Below are 15,877 nucleotides of genomic sequence, written 5' to 3' on the forward strand. Positions count from 1 at the left end.
AAAAGCTAAACACATATAAAAAATAATCATTAAAAAGTAATTATACATATTATAGGTATTATAGTTTGTATTATAGGTATTTCTTAACTGTCCTGTTGTGACCCATATTCTGCTGACGTTTCACTGTTGTTGTGATTATTGAGGCTATTTATTTGTTTTTCCCTCCCAGCCCCCTTTCTCTGTAAGTCACCTGGAGACTATTTTTGGATTAGGTGATTAATACACCACACCACATCAAATAAGTAGCCATCTGTGCCCCCAGACATGGAATTTGCCATGTAACTTCCCCTTATATTTACCATTTGGTGCCCACAAAAATGAAAGTGACATTTAAAATATGGGCTCCTAATGCTAATGCACGTTGCTGTGTCCCTGTGAGCTAGATGCACATAATAAGTGATTCTTCACATTGTTGAAACTCTTGTTCATTTTGGGGTATGGCTTTTGGCATATTTATCTGGTTTTGCTCTGTCCATACCACATAAGAGCTGCCCTGGCTGGGAAGATCCAATTAACCTGAATGACCACCTGAAATTTGGCACATAATGCACTGAAAGCTTTGTGGGGTGGGTGGTACCATTTTATCACTCCATTCATTTATTTGAAGCATTCTTTTTAAAATTAGTGCTAACACTTTTCTGGCTTTTTTCTTTTCTTTTCTTTTAATAGTGAAATACCACTTAAATAAGAGTACCAGAACACTATAATGGTAATTATAAAAAAGGAGACAATAAAAAAAACCACCTTTCCAGTCATTGTCTTTCTAGCTAATGTGGTTAACAATTGTGACTAGAAAGTTTCCCATCCTTTAAAAAAAAAAAAAAAGCAGTATATGATTATAGTATTACTCAACCACAACACACTTTCATTTACATGGAATTTCATCAATATTTTAAAATATTTATAGCAGGAAAAGCATGTTAGTGCCAATGAAAAGATCAATAAAACAAATAAACAGGGTGATTAAACTTTGCAGTGGGTGCTATTTTAAGTGTAGCCTTCTTCAGTCTGGTGCCCTCCATCTGCTTTAGACTGCAGTTCCTGTGGCTGGTGGGAGTTGAATGTGCTGGAGGTAAATGTGCCGAGCTGTGGTAGATTCATGTCTCCTGTAAGTCACTGCCCACATCAAAATCCCACCTTTTAAAAAAGACAGAAGAGGATCACCAGGGTATTTTGCTTATGTCAAGCTTGTGCTTCTGTTCTGGAAACTCACTATGGATTTTCTGTAATCTGAGGGTGCTTCCAGATGGGTGATTTTTGTGGAATGGGTGTTCCTCATGCATGCCAGTTATACCCAGCACAATGCTGTTGAATCAAATGCCAGCCCATATCTGCACTCCCATCCCATTTAACCTGGATTTACTGGAAATTTGATGTCAATGGTCTGTTGTCTGCAGACCATTTGCTATATCTTAAATGACCTGTTGATAAATTAAGCACCTACCTGGTAGCACACTAAGAAATGACAGTAGACCCAAAAAGAAAATGCAGGGTGACAATCACCAGGATGGTGGCATAGTGTGGATGCACCATAAAAAATAAATGATTGACACATGGCAATTCTGCACATCACTTAGTGTGGAAGCACCCTGGACAGACATATAGGTGTCCCCCCACTTATACACAATCCACTAGTTCGCGACCGTGTATATGTGTGATGCTGGGTAATAGATAAATGATTTAATTAAACCCGGAAATGGTGGGAGAGAACTGGAGATTCCTCAAGGCTTGTGAGCAGACCCTCCCCAGAGCCCGAAGAGGACATCAGTGAGGGCTGAGGAAGCCCCAAAGAAACTGCAGGCACAGCGGGGCTTTGCATAGGCTGCTCAGCCTCCCTGCCTAACAGCTGTTGCGCTCTGTTGCGCAGCCGCTGCTGCCACTTTTCCGTGCATCCTCCAACCTCCAGATTGCCCCAGAGCTTTAATTCTAGTTGTGGATATTTTTGGATCCAGTATTTTTGATATCATTGACTGTAACCATTTCGCAAGTGGGGGGACACCTGTAGACTTTCAAAACTAGGGCAGAGACTGATATGAGGCCTCCTTCCTCATATTTAATTTACCACTTAACTCTCAAAGTGGTAAATTTCTAAAGTGATAGGTACTGGAATTCTACATTCTGTCCCAGAAGGCATTCCCCCCTAATCTTGGTGTATTTATTTTATTTATTTAAAACATTTATATGCTGCTTAATATTTGAGAATGCCATAGCAGAGTAAAGAAGACTAACAACAGCAGCAGCAGCAATAGTAAAATACAATAATACTCTTTCTAATATACACAGTGATCAAGCAAATGCATCAACCACTATCAGTCATCAGAGAATGCCTGGGGGAAATAGGGAGTTAGGAATGTGTTTAGCATGTGCCAAATGAATAAAGAATAGTTCTGCAGGGAATGTTGTGCATTTTGGGGATGGGATGTATTTACTCAGTAGGTGAAGCTGAAATGGCAGTCCTGACTGGGGCTGATGGGCACTGTAGTCCAAAATGTATGGAGGGCACCAGGTTGTCAAAACCTAGTGCAATGGATGCTGCTTTGATTATCCAGGGACACCTTCTTGTTAAACAGTCAGCATCCCTCCTTGACTTCTGGACATCCCAGAAACCTTACCTTCATATTCATGATCAAGGGAGATTGTAAAATAATGTTTCCCGTGACAATTTTCAGGGGTAGATGCAAGTTTCAAATGCCTGGCTATCAAATATTATAGGTGTAACTGAGCTGGAGAGTCCTCCCCCCGCCCCAAACACCTCTTTCCAGCCTTCATAATGTGTATCTCCACAAATCCCTTGGTTGTTATTGCTCAGATTTCTCTTTTCTGTATCGAACGCAGCAGCAGCTCTGGGCATTCTCTTAGTATGCACAGTGTGTTTGTCTCCTCCTGGGATTTTTCTTTTTATGTCTCTCTGCCCCCCTTCTTTAAATGCTACCTTCTCTCAGCTCAATATCTTTGTTGTTGCTGCTGTTTTGCTTTTTTCTGCTTTCTGTTTTTAAAAAAAACTTTGCTCCCTGATTTCCATCTATCTGTCTTCGTGCCACACCCCTCACCAGCTTCTCTCCCCCCACCCTCCTGCTCGCTCCCTCCTGCTGCCACCTCCCAGCCTCTGTCTGGCTCTCCGCTTTCTGTTTGCCTTACGGAGGGTAGCACTCCCATTACCTCATATTTGGAGAGAGGAAGCTGCAGCCAATCGGGGCTCCGTCTGCTTTTAGGTCAAGTGATTTCTGAACTGCAGTGAGATGCTTCGAATGTGTCTTCCTCCAGCTCCCAGCCTTGTAAGATGGCTGTCTGAAAACGGCAGCAGCTAGAAAGGGAGAATCTTGGTCTGTGTGCGTGTATGTATGAGTGTGCCTGCAGTAGTGATGTTTTTTTTTTTTTTAATGTGCATCTAATCTGATGAAGCGGCGGTCAGGATTTATCCAGGAGCCTGGTGCCAGCTTAGCTGCATTGTCACTGGTGTCTTGCGCACCAGGGAGATGGGGAATACTCTGGGTTGTGTTAAAGAGCCGAAAGATCAAGCTGGGGAGGCAGGGAATGCTCCCCTCTCCCCCAGAAGGAAAGCCCGCTTCAAACGGAAGAAGAAGGGGAAAAAGAGGACGGTGCCAGAAAGCGCTGATCTGGTGGCAGAGGGACCTTCTGCAGGGACTGAGATTGCTGAAGAGAAGGAAGAGGAGGCAGCGGCAGTGAAGTTCAGAGCCTCTTCCTTGCGGGAGGAGGATGGAGAAGACCTTGCCGAGGGCTTACATCGAAGCCTTGCCCCATATGGGGAGGCTTGCCCCACTTTGGAGCCGGAGGGGCTGGAGCAAGGGCACGTTGTGCAGGTGAGGGAGAGGTTCCAAGGGAAGCTTGAGAAAGCTGACCTAGTGACAGAAAATGCCTCCTCTGTCTGTGGGAGCCCAGGGGACTTTTTGGAGGAGGGTACCACCGTCATTGCCCGCCTGTTCGACAACCCAGCAGAGCAAAACCGTGAGAAGGTGGCGAGTCAGCTGGTTGCCTTTCAGAGGCTGGGATCTGGCAACAGCCGAGCCATTCTGGTGCCTTTGCAAAGGGAGGCTTTAGGTAAAGGACCGACAGAGAGTGACACGGGCACTGTGGTGGTGTGCAGGTCTTGGGAGCAACCAAAGTTGGAAACTCCAGCAACTGTGGTGGAAGAGGCTCATGGGACCTGGAACAGCGAGGAAGGGACTGAAAGTTTATCAAGTGCCACATGGGCTACTTCTTGGACTGTGGAGAAGGGCACAATCTCGGAGCTGTCCACCCCATCGCCTTTGGTGGATCTGGTGGAGACTGACGGCACAGAGAAGCCTCAGCGGACACCATTTTTGCAAGAACCACCTGTTGGCAAGGGAGGGGACAATAGCTGGGTGAAATTGCCTCCCTCCCAAAGCAAGTCTTCCTTCAGTGGGTCAACCTCCAGCACCTTCCTGCGCTCCTCAGGATATGGGAGTGACTCAACCCACCACCAGCAAGTCAAGATGCCAGGGACTGAGAGGACCTCTCTGTTGCTCTGTGGAGGTTGCCCCACTTCCTCTGTGGGAGGAGAAGGCCCTAAATGGCAGATGACTGCAAATGAGAAGATTAGCCCAGCTGAAAGAGGGGTCAGTGTGGGTTTATTTTCTCTTCCTCTTTGGGATCTGGGAGGGTTATGCGTTCCAGGAACAGCAGTCTTACATGGTGGTACTTCCTGATGGGAAAAGTCCTGGGACTTGGGTTGTCCTGGAAGCCCCACCCCCTGGTCTTGGGAGCCCCACCCCCAACTTCAAGTCTTGTAAACAGACTGCTTTGCCTGGGGTTTGTAAAAATTGCTTCTAAGTGAGCAGACCGGGCAGCCTTTGTATATTGGAAGAGATCCCACCATCCCATCCACTGCTCTGGCCATCAGAATTTTAGAAACATAGGTTAATAAAGGAAGTTGTGGACTAGGTTGCAAAGCTGTTCCAATTCCCAGCTGCCTGGGATTGGTTGTAGGCGATGTGTTGAGCGAAACCAGTAAGTGTTAAGGAAAATGCACTCCATACATGTGCAGGGGTGCTCTTTTGTCTCTTCTATTTAGTCCAAGAGTTCAGACCTGGTGTGGGAAAAAAGACTCTGGCTCAGAGTAATCCGCTTGCCTCTCCCGGGGCTTGTAGATTTGTACCTTTATTGTAATGTATAAAAGAATATTCCCAGCACTGCCTTTGGCTCCTCTACTTGGGTGCCTGTTTGTTATCTCTCCCTAGTGCTTTGTGGGTTTCTAGAATGATACTGAGTCTCAAGCCTATTTGAAGAACACACTTTGTGTCTTCTTTCCTCAGCCCATATGCAACATAATTTAACTTGGCGAGGAGGGAAATGAACTCTGCATGTACTCAGTAGTGCTCCTGTCTCTGCTACTACCTCACACATTATGGGGCTAAGTCCAGGATGAGCAGGTGAACTTATTTAAATCAGGCAAGAGTTGCTGTTTTGCGGATAGACCCTTTTGGTGCATTTCTGTTTTGTAAACAAACTAAAAATGGTAAGACCGGGCGGGAACTGAACTTGCCTGGTTTGGCGTTGGAGCCCTTCTGTGATGTAGGCAAAGGTCAAGGATTTTTGGTTGTGCTTCAAGCAGTAATTGCTTTTTATGTAGCCAGAAAGACTACTTACATTGTTCCAATGTCATCCCTGGTCTAGGTTTCCTCTTTTAGGTGTGGGTGTGTGCACATGCACATGGGCTTCCACCAGGAAACACCCCCCTGTTTCATTTGTTAACATGTATTTTAGCTGTCAAAACTCTGCACAGTAGCTGCTAATTTATAATGGTGTGCCCCTAGGGAGAGGGAAGGGATGTTGATTTCAAGGCATTGTGTCAGGGCGTGGGGGGAGATGGGTTAGGGGGCAGGCAAGCCCTAAAACTGCATCAAGATCTGGCATAAAATGCCCAAGCAATTTGGCATGGACTTTTCGACGATGATGTCATTATAGAAGAAGAAACCAGGTCATATATCTCTTATTAGATGTCTCTATGGAATTTTAATGTTAAAAGCAATTATTGTAGGACGGAGGCTGTTGACTAATGCAGTGTGATGGGGGACAGATGGAGCTGGCAGTTCTCAAGCCTGTTTGGTCACCAGAATTTACCTATATGCTCAGGAGTTCTCTAAAATGAGAGGCACTAGATATCAAGCCCCATTGAACTCTCATCCCTCTCCACCCTGCATGGAATTGGGAAACCTTTTCACTTTATAATTCTTGATCGTTTACAGCAGTGGTGTCCAAACTTTTTCAAAGAGGGCCAGATTTGATGAAGTGAAGGGCCATGAGGGCCAACTGAAGGGCCAACCAAAGTTGTTGACCCTTTTTTAGGATTGAAGTTGTTGAGGTGTTGTTGTTTTTTAGGATTTTACCCCAGGAAATAAACTGCCACGGGGGCCAAATTAGGCCCCTGAAACAGACCTTGGGCATGCCTGGTTTACAGGATGGGTTGTAGTTATTCTGTGGTGAGGGGTGGGCACTCTGTACATGCTCAAATCACACTTCTCTCTGTTGCTTTGCATGTCATTGATTTGCATTTTGCTATTAGGAATCAATTCAGAGGTGAGCAATTTTTCAAATATTGCCCAACAAAATTTTGGTGCATAACATGGTGTTGGGGTTTTTTTGTACCTCTCCCATCACTGCTCCTGTGATGAGACTTCAGCATGGGATGGGACTGGACTTTTTTTTCAGGAGCTCAGCATGATGTGTAGGTTGGTGGGGTGTTCTCTTCTGTTCATTCCTCTCCTTGCAAGCGAGCTGGAAGGCATTCTCGGAAGAGCAGTACAGACGACAGAAGGGTTGTGGAGCACTTTTGGCAAGGGAGAAGAAGCAGAAGGAACTGGATGTATTTAACATTTATATCCTTTCACCCAAAGGTCACAGGGCAGGCCCCAACACAATACAATGTACAATCACATGCCCCTCATATATAACTCACTAACAAAAGCTTCTTAAATGGAGCACTTCATCCAAGTAAAAATTACCTCTCACATGTGAAGAAACATTTATTTTAGCAGAGAGAAGTTTAAGTGGGGAACAAAATAGCAGTTTCCAAGTGCTTGCAAAAGCAGCCATAAAGTAGATGGAGAACAGCTGTTTACTGGAGATGGCCAAGAACCTGTTGGTTCTACAGCCTTACAAAGCAGTCAGGATTTTACTGTCAGCAAGCAGTTTCTTTTGCAAGGGAAGGAGTTGTGCAGAGGACGAGATGGTTGGATAGTGTTTTTGAAGCTACTAACACGAGTCTGACCAAACTGCGGGAGGCAGTGGAAGACAGGAGTGCCATGCGTGCTCTGGTCCATGGGGTCACGAAGAGTCGGACACGACTAAACAACTAAACAACAACAAAAGGCCCAACCAACATAGTGCCCCAGGGTAGCCCATGCAGACTTGGCTGCCAGCAGGAAGCTGGGTGTCACTAACCCTTGGTACACACACAGCACACACCCCTATGTGTGCAAATGTTTCTGGTCCCCCAATACCCCACCTGTTTGGGATGTGGCAAAAAGAAAGAAAAATCAAAGTAGATGCAGCCCTGGAGTGAGCATAGGGACACATCTTTCGACGCAGCATCTTGATGGGGATGCAAACCGACCATCAGATTGATCGTTTTATGAGTGGGAAGGTGGCAAGAAGCCTCCCTCCTAAGCTGATCTGCATGGATAATTTGAGGAAGGTGATGTGTGCAAGATGTTGGACTACAGTGCCCATCAGCCCTTGCCAGCATTACCAGTGGTCAGGCATTGTGGGAGTTGTATTCTAGCAACTATTTATTTATTTAACAACATTTATATACCATCAAATCACATAATTGTAGAGTTGGAAAGGACCCTGTGGGTCATTTAGACGAATCCCCTGCAGTGCGGGAACCTCAAATATTACATACTTCTTGATTGCAATAACATTTGGAGGATACCATGCTAGCTAACCCTGCCATAGTCTAAATTTATTCAGATCAAATAATGCAGTACTGTACTTGGCAACAACTGATTTGCACTGGGGTTACATTCTGGACCCCTGTGTGCGCCAGCAGGGCCCACGCAAGCCCTCCCAGTTCTCCCCCCGCTTTGCCCTTTTCCACCTCTTTTTGTGACATTTTTGGGTCACCCCTGTTTTTGGCACAATGCACATGTGCACAGTTGTGCACATATCAGACACGCCTAAAACGGTCACAGCCTGTGTTGTTCTAACACTTTTCATTCCACAAAGTTTCAAAGCAGTAGCCATCTTTGTATCAGTAGCCATCTTTGTATCATATCACTGTATAAGAGCCAGTGTGGTGTAGTGGTTAAGAGCGGTAGTCTTGTAATCTGGGGAACCGGGTTCGATTCCCCGCTCCTCCACATGCAGCTGCTGGGTGACCTTGGGCCAGTCACACTTCTCTGAAGTCTCTCAGCCCCACTCACCTCACAGAGTGTTTGTTGTGGAGGAGGAAGGGAAAGGAGAATGTTAGCCGCTTTGAGACTCCTGAAGGGGAGTGAAAGGCGGGATATCAAATCCAAACTCCTCTTCTTCTTCTTCTATGGTTGTCCTGCCTTTACATGCTTGGGCATTTTAGTTTCAACATAATTGCAGCATTGCAGATCCTGTAAAACCAATCGAACAGAGATGGAGCCACATACACCTTCAGGTAGTTTGCAGCTGATAGTTTAGCAGCTGTTAATGTAGAAACCACTTCAAGGTTGCCCATCTCAGCTCCTCTACTTTCAGGTGGGTGTCTCCTAATGCTACCCAACCGTTGCTGTTACATGTGGAGCTACAAGAGCAATTGCAATGGACTTTTTTATGCTGTTGGAAGATCTTGCACTTACTTACTGTATACATCCTGCTATATGCTGTCCTCTCTATAAATAATTATTTTAATTATCACTAAAACATGTTTAATACTATGCCATATTGCAATATCGCTGCATGATGCAGTATTTGGTGGTATAGTGCTGTATCCTACATTTTTAAAAAAGTTAGAAAAGTTTTTTAGCAATAATTAAGAGATCAGTTGAAAACACATGCAAGAATACAAAATGCTAAAACCTCTGTAAAACAAGGGTTAGTAGGCTATTGGACAAAATAGTTTTTTCTTACTGTTGCTGTCTGAACGTTAAGGTCCAAAATAGTAATAATCATTTTAGAGTTCAGGTAGTGAGATGGCGTCACACAGGACTACAGTACCTGCCACATGCAGTCAGTAGATGATTATGGGGAAATACTAGGATCCAGGGGATATCCTAGTATTTTTGAGGAATTGGCACATTCCTGGGTCCAGATAGGATTTGATGATAATAAATACAATGTGGTACCTTTTGTGGCTGTAAACCTGCAGCCATGTGCCTAAAGCTCAGCTTTATTCAACTCAATAGAACTTACATCTGTGTAGGCATGTATCGGATTGTGCTGTGTGCCATTTACAGAGTTTAACATTAGGGTCTAAATGCTGTTCTCCAATCTGAGGATGATGATGATGATTACCCAGACCCTGTGATAATCAGCTGAGGCTCATCTTCATGTGCCTCCTTCACAAGAGGTCTGGAGGGTGGCAACACAAGAACAGGCACTTTTGGGGGCGGGGCAGTAGAATGCTCTGCTGTTGTTACATATCTTTAAGCACCAGGCAATAACATTCCTCTTCTCCCAGGCCTTTGCTAATTAAGGAACAAATAGCTTTTAAACTGTGTGGGTGTTGTTTTTTATTGTTACTATGTTTTGTGTTTTTGTATTGTAAACCGCCCTGTAATCCTCTGATAAAGGGCGGTATAGAAACAACAACAACAACAACAATAACAACATCCCACCTTTTCGCTAGAGCTGGAACTCAGGGCTGCCCACAAAAATTAAAACAAACACAAACAAAACACACTTAACTCGGAACATATAAAAAGTTATAGTTTAAAAGTATATAAACTATTGTTGGAATTTTAAAAATGTTTTAAAAAACCGCAACCTATTCTGATAGGAAAAAAAGAAAGTGCAGCATGCTATTATGGAGCCCTTTGCTTAAAAACATTCAGTTTCCCAAAGCCTGCCAGAACAAAAAGTATTCTCCAGTCAGCAGAATGACAAGGAGGCAGCCAGTCTTGGAAGTTCCAGAGCCTGGGAGCAGCATTGTCCTCAAGAGTTCTCTCCCACATAGAATAGGATTCGTTAACCAAAGTTATTGCTAGATGGATGTGACTCAGTTTTAATAGTGTGTGTGGATTAAGTCAGATTATATATATATATATATATATATATATATATATATATATATTTAAGGTACTGTAATTGAAACACATTTTTAATCATTTTTCTCCACACTCCTCAGCATTGGCTTCCATTCTAGTCTTGTGCAGAGCTGTAGCTACTGGGAGGTGGGGGGAGGGGAGCCAGGTTTTTTGCCCCAGGTGAAGTCTCTGGAAGGAGGCGATTAAGGCTGTGTATATGCATATGCATGTGTGGGCAGTGTTAGAAACTGAAGTATGAAAGCTAGGAGCTAAATGGCACCTTAAACCTCGGTTATGGGCACAACCATGGAATGTCTAGGTACACTTTTTTATAACAAGAATACAAAGATGAAAATGGGTGCAAATGTGTGTAGGGGAGTGCCAAACTGGGTCTTTGGCCCTGGTGAAATAAAAGCTAGTTTCACCCCTGTCTTGTGGAAAATCCTTGCAGCAGATAATGGGGGGTGGGGGTGGTTTGTAGAGAAAGGTAGAAGATAGATCTAGTTAACCCTTCCATTGTAGGCTCCCTCCTCCCATCTGGAGGTCTGGAGTCCTAGTTTTCAGTTTTAAGGTATGTTTGGATCATATTTTGCTGTGCTGAGATGGGGACATTCTGTTGATTCCCTGGGAGTGGCAGCTTTTTTGCCTTCCCAGGGGAAGAGCATGATTCTCTTACTAAATACCTTTATAATCTTTCCCCCACTCGAGGTTTTATTTTATTTTATTAACCTAGCATTTGCAAACTGCCAAATGTGTGTTCTCGGTTCTATTCTCACCATCCATTCCTTTAAGTCTTCCTTCCTTGAATAATTCCAAGGGCAGATTCTTCCGCTGAGGAGGTGCCCCGCCCCTCAGTAAGCAGCACCACTCTGGAAGATGTCTTTGAAGCTTGTTAGAGAGGCGCGAGGGCAGCCATTAAATTATCATGATACTCCAATCTGAATTGGCATGAAAAGGCTGGGGGGCTGGAGGAGGGTTGGCAAAGGGAGCTGACGGTGAATGTCAAGCCAGGTTAACCAGACGCTGCCTCTGTATATTATATCTGCTATCTGGCTGAGGTTGCTGTTATTCCAAAACATTGTGGAAATATCCCGGGGCTCAGCAACATTTTATGTCTGTCTGATTTTATTTTAGCTCAACAGTGATGCCTAGGAGGGTGATCAGCTGAGTGTCACTTAATTCAGTCATAAATGCTTCACCATTGTCTTTGGTGAAATGAGGCTTCATAGGCCTTGGCCAACCTGGTACTGCCTGGCTGGGGCTGATGGGAGCTATAGTCCAGAATAGGAACAGGGGAGAAAAATCAGTTTTGTTAGGATTTTAAAGCAAATCTACCTAATTCACGTTTCCCCAAACAATACATGAACCAAAATACAGCTACCTGTCAACATTATTTTTTTTAAAAAAAGAATACATTCCGGAGGCTTGTTCTCTGGGAGAATGAGGCTCCCTGAAGCCAGATAAGCCTTCTGAAATAAGTCAGTTGGATACTGTAGTACTCGTATACAGTGGAAATTGGGATAGGCTATTGCTATAGCAAGAAAGGCCAAGTGCAGAAGACATAATGCTTAACCCTGGTTAAGATCCTGAATATATGGTGGAATGATGATGCTGTAATACAGAAGGTTCCTTTGGACTTTATTTGTTTTTTGTTGCCCACCCTATACTTGTGCACTTTGCATGCCCAAGGATTCATCTAGTCTTCTAAAGCAGGTGACAGAATCTGGTGTTACCTGGTATCTCTAGTTTTAGTGGGGAGTGCAGGTCCAACCATTCCAACTTGCTTCTGAATCACTTGAGTAGCTGTTTCACAGTGTAGGCGCCTGAAATTTGGGGTCTCCCCAGTGTAAGTGTTATGGTCATGTGACCTCTGGTTTTCCTTCAGGCCTGTGGCAGACTTTTGAGGGGGGTGGGGAGGGGAGGCTTTCTGAGGAAAGACGTTTGACTGAGAAGAGCAAAAGCCCCACAGAGCCGTCTCTGAGGCAGCAGCTGACAAAGACGGGCTTTTCTATGTGATAAGCATGCCCATGTCTGGAGAGAGAGAGGGGCGGAGGGGGGAAGCTGATCCACAGAATACAAATGGCGAAGCCGCCTTCCTTTGGCTGTGTGGAGCAGGGAGAGAGAAGCCTGTATTTCCAGCCATCTTCCTGGTCTCTTGTTTCCAAGGCAAGATGCCACTGTAGCTGATCAGGAGTGGAAATAGGACATTGCAGGTGTTTCCTCTGGGGTTGGGGAGGGACCTGGGTCTGCATTTGCTTCTGGGCAACCATCCGGGGGCAGTGGCAAACAAGGACAGAGCAGTGAATGTTATGGCAAATGTTGACACACACACCCTCTTTGTCTTGCATCTAGGCAAGCAAAGAGGCATTACCAGAGTTCAAAGGCACATTCCAGCTAGGCAAAATCACTTAAAAAGGGGTACAAAGCAGGGCTGGTGAGGGACATGGTCTTGGGGGCGGAGGGTGTTGCTGGGGAGTGGTGTGATACAGAGACAGTCCTGTAGGCCAGGTAGAGAGGCTTGACAGGGCATATTTGGCCCCTTGGCCAGAGTTTTAAAGAACTGAATAAGGTAAAGGTAAAGGTACCCCTGCCCGTACGGGCCAGTCTTCACAGACTCTAGGGTTGTGCGCCCATCTCACTCAAAGAGGCCGGGGACCAGCACTGTCCAGAGACACTTCCGGGTCACGTGGCCAGCGTGACATCGCTGCTCTGGCGAGCCAGAGCCGCACACGGAAACGCCGTTTACCTTCCTGCTAGTAAGCGGTCCCTATTTATCTACTTGCACCCGGGAGTGCTTTCGAACTGCTAGGTTGGCAGGCGCTGGGACCGAACAACGGGAGCGCACCCCACTGCGGAGATTCAAAGCGCCGACCTTTCGATCGGCAAGCCCTAGGCGCTGAGGCTTTAACCCACAGCGCCACCCGCGTCCCTAGACGCGGGTGGCGAGCTGAATAGAATGTGACAATTCTCTCATTTTATCTTCCCAAACTGCCCCATGCTCAGGGCTAGGCTGTGGGTGTTGGTTTGAGGTGAGTCACAAGCCCGGCCAGTGGTAAGGACCAGTGAGCGAGGCAGGACTGACAGGCAAGCTAGGAGTTAGGAGGAACAAAACACGATCAAGGATGCATGAGCAGACCAAGGCTTTGTTCCTCAAGCAAGGCTCGGCTATACTGCTTCCTGCCCAGGAAGATCCAGTGGTGAGCCCTTGTGGTCACAGTCTGTTCGGAAGGGTCAGCACAAGGAAGCCTGTCACCTGTACTTCAGTGGCTCAGCACATGGGGCAGCCAATTACAGGATTGCAGCAACTCCTTTCCCCCATAAGACCGGTTAGACAGGAAATATATGATTTGCATAGGACCACCAACTGAGCTTTGTGGCTGGGCATGGATTTGAACTTGGGTTTCCTCAGCCTGAGTCCCAAAATATTTATGCTGGGCTACACTACCTTGGAGACTATTAGTGCACTGTCTGTGTGGTGTGGCTCCACGATTCCCCTAGCAGGATGCCATGCTGCTGTGATAACATTTAAACCCAGATTCAGGTAGGTAGTCATGTTGGTCTGACGCAGTCGAAATAAATAATTTTTTGTAAAAAAATGTCCAGTAGCACCTTAGAAACCAACTAAGTTTCTTCTGGGTATAAGCTTTCATGTGCATGCGCACTTCTTCAGATACGATCTGAAGAATTGTACATGCACACGAAAGCTTATATAGTACCCAGAACAAACTTAGTTGGTCTCTCAGGTGCTACTGGACAATTCCTTTAAAATTTTTATTTATTTAAACCCAGAAATCACCATATGGGGCAAAGGACCATGGTGGATGTTGCTGTCCTACTACTGTGCCTTCTGGAGTGTGCAGGGTTGGTTGAGGAGCTTCCCACCATGCCACAGAACACTTTCCCCCAAGCTGGTGTCCTCCTTATATCTGGAACTACAGCTCTCATCAGCCCCAGCCACCATAGTCTTCAGTGGGAGTTGTGGTCCAAAACATCTGGAGGGCAGCATGTTGGTGAAGGCTGTGTATGAACTGGCTGTGAGCTGTGGTGATCCAGGAATATTTTCTTTATCTCCCCTCAATATGACTGCATGTGTCTCTTCTTCCACATTTCTCTGGACTGCCACAAATTGGGAAATGATATTGCGTTGCTGCCAGTCATTTTGGGATGTAGTGCTGAATGGGTTTTGCTTACTTAGAAATCCTGAGTGGTGGCGGTGGTGTTTTGACCTTCCCCCTTCAGGATAAAAGAGTCACTTGACATGTACACAGAGGAGATCTCGTGATTCCATGCATTCTGAGGCCCCACAGGCCCCGTAGGATCTTTTGTGTGCTGCAAAAGCCCAAAGTGGCCAAGAGGACAGTGAAAACGGGGTAACAGCTGCCCCTGTGCAGCAAGGAAGCCACAGGTCTGAGCCTGGTTCTCCTGCAAGAACTGGGTCTTGCTCCTTCATTTCCTTACAGACACAGTGGCTGGTAACTCATGTGATATCACTGTCACAGTGATGGCGAGGGTTCCACAAGTGCACTCGCTGAATTGCCTGTGATGACCACACCTGTTGGTCTGGTGAGTGCTGACCCCAGTGTAAAGTGGAGGGTTGGAGGCTCATCTCTGACTTCCTGCTTGACTTTGAAAGTCCTTGGAGAATTCTCACTGCTTTCATAAGTCCAAAGTGAGACACTGGCCCTCCCTGGGGTGGAGGCATAGGTAGAGGTGGAGGTAACTGTTGGCTGGTCACTAAGCCCAGCCAAAATTTGTGTGCCCATGAAAAAGGACAATTTTCTAGTAGATGCTAAATGTCCTAGATTTGTTTCCCTTCCTCAAGCCCTCCTGTAGATTGCACTAGTGTTGGGAGGGCTGTCACCATTCTAAATTATGGCACGTATTTCATTCCCACAGATGTGTTGATCTTGTGAAATTGGCATCCTTCTCTCAGCCAGCTCTTGCCTGCTTACAAAGTGTTCCTTTGATTAAGGAGCGGCAATCCAGCTCGCCGTGGAAAGAGCTGAGCCCCACCCTCTTTCCCAGCGCTCGTCTCGTGCCTGAAGGTGTGCACGTTCCATCAAGTGCAAAAAGCATTCGGCAGCCCACTCCCCTCTCCCTCCCTCTCTTTTATTGGAAACTGGGTCACTATGCCGTCACCGTTCCTCTGAGTGTTCTTCCAGCCGCCTGCATTGATGAAGATGGGGCTTGGCTCCCAGACAGAAAAAGAATATGGATCTGGGTCTGATGGAAGCCTTGCAGCATATGGGGCAAAGGCCCAGGGAGCATTTCATGCTCTCTCTCTAAACTGCTCCCTTTCTGCTCTGGAGGCAATTCCCTCTTCCACCCACTGCATTGTGTTGCCAGCAATCCTCTTTTGGCCCTCAAATGTTGTGAATTAAGCAGACTTCTTAGGTTTAGCTAGCAGAGAACCAAATGAAAATCGCCTTTTCGCTGCTTGCTTCAGATCCCTTTTCCTGCCTGCCCCACCTAGTCCTGCTTTTGGAGAGTTAGAATCGTTGAGGATTAGTGGCACCCTGGCTTAGGAATTTCTAAGGGGGAATTGGCTGTGTCCAATGGGACTGGCAGCAAAATATCAGTCCCCTGCTCTTAAATGAATGTGGTGCAGGCATAGTACAAAGGTAACACTTGACCCTGGTTAACATACCAGGCATATCATGAAACCAGGGGCTCAGCCAGAG

The 15,877-nt window shown here is 45.9% G+C and overlaps 1 protein-coding gene across 23 annotated transcripts in view; it reads left to right on the forward strand.

Moving 5' to 3' along the window:
• The window catches only part of MACF1 (microtubule actin crosslinking factor 1), a 291,764-nt gene that overhangs the window by 107,746 nt on the left and 168,141 nt on the right, over positions 1-15,877 (forward strand). For 4 of the 23 annotated variants that reach the window (XR_014514346.1, XR_014514347.1, XR_014514348.1 and 1 more), the window contains exon 1: positions 3,210-4,598. The exons of 9 other annotated variants lie outside the window; for them this stretch is intronic. Coding sequence is in view for 10 of the 14 variants with exons in the window: in XM_083453064.1 (XP_083309190.1) it covers positions 3,477-4,598 (1,122 nt within the window). In the remaining 4 variants the exon portion in view is untranslated. Of the gene's footprint in view, positions 1-3,209; positions 4,599-15,877 lie in introns of those variants that run through there. 10 more of the 23 variants (XM_083453048.1, XM_083453063.1, XM_083453067.1 and 7 more) reach the window with 5 other exon arrangements.

The sequence above is a fragment of the Podarcis tiliguerta genome, assembly GCF_965153285.1.
Source record: "Podarcis tiliguerta genome assembly, chromosome: 8".
Lineage (NCBI taxonomy): Eukaryota > Metazoa > Chordata > Lepidosauria > Squamata > Lacertidae > Podarcis > Podarcis tiliguerta.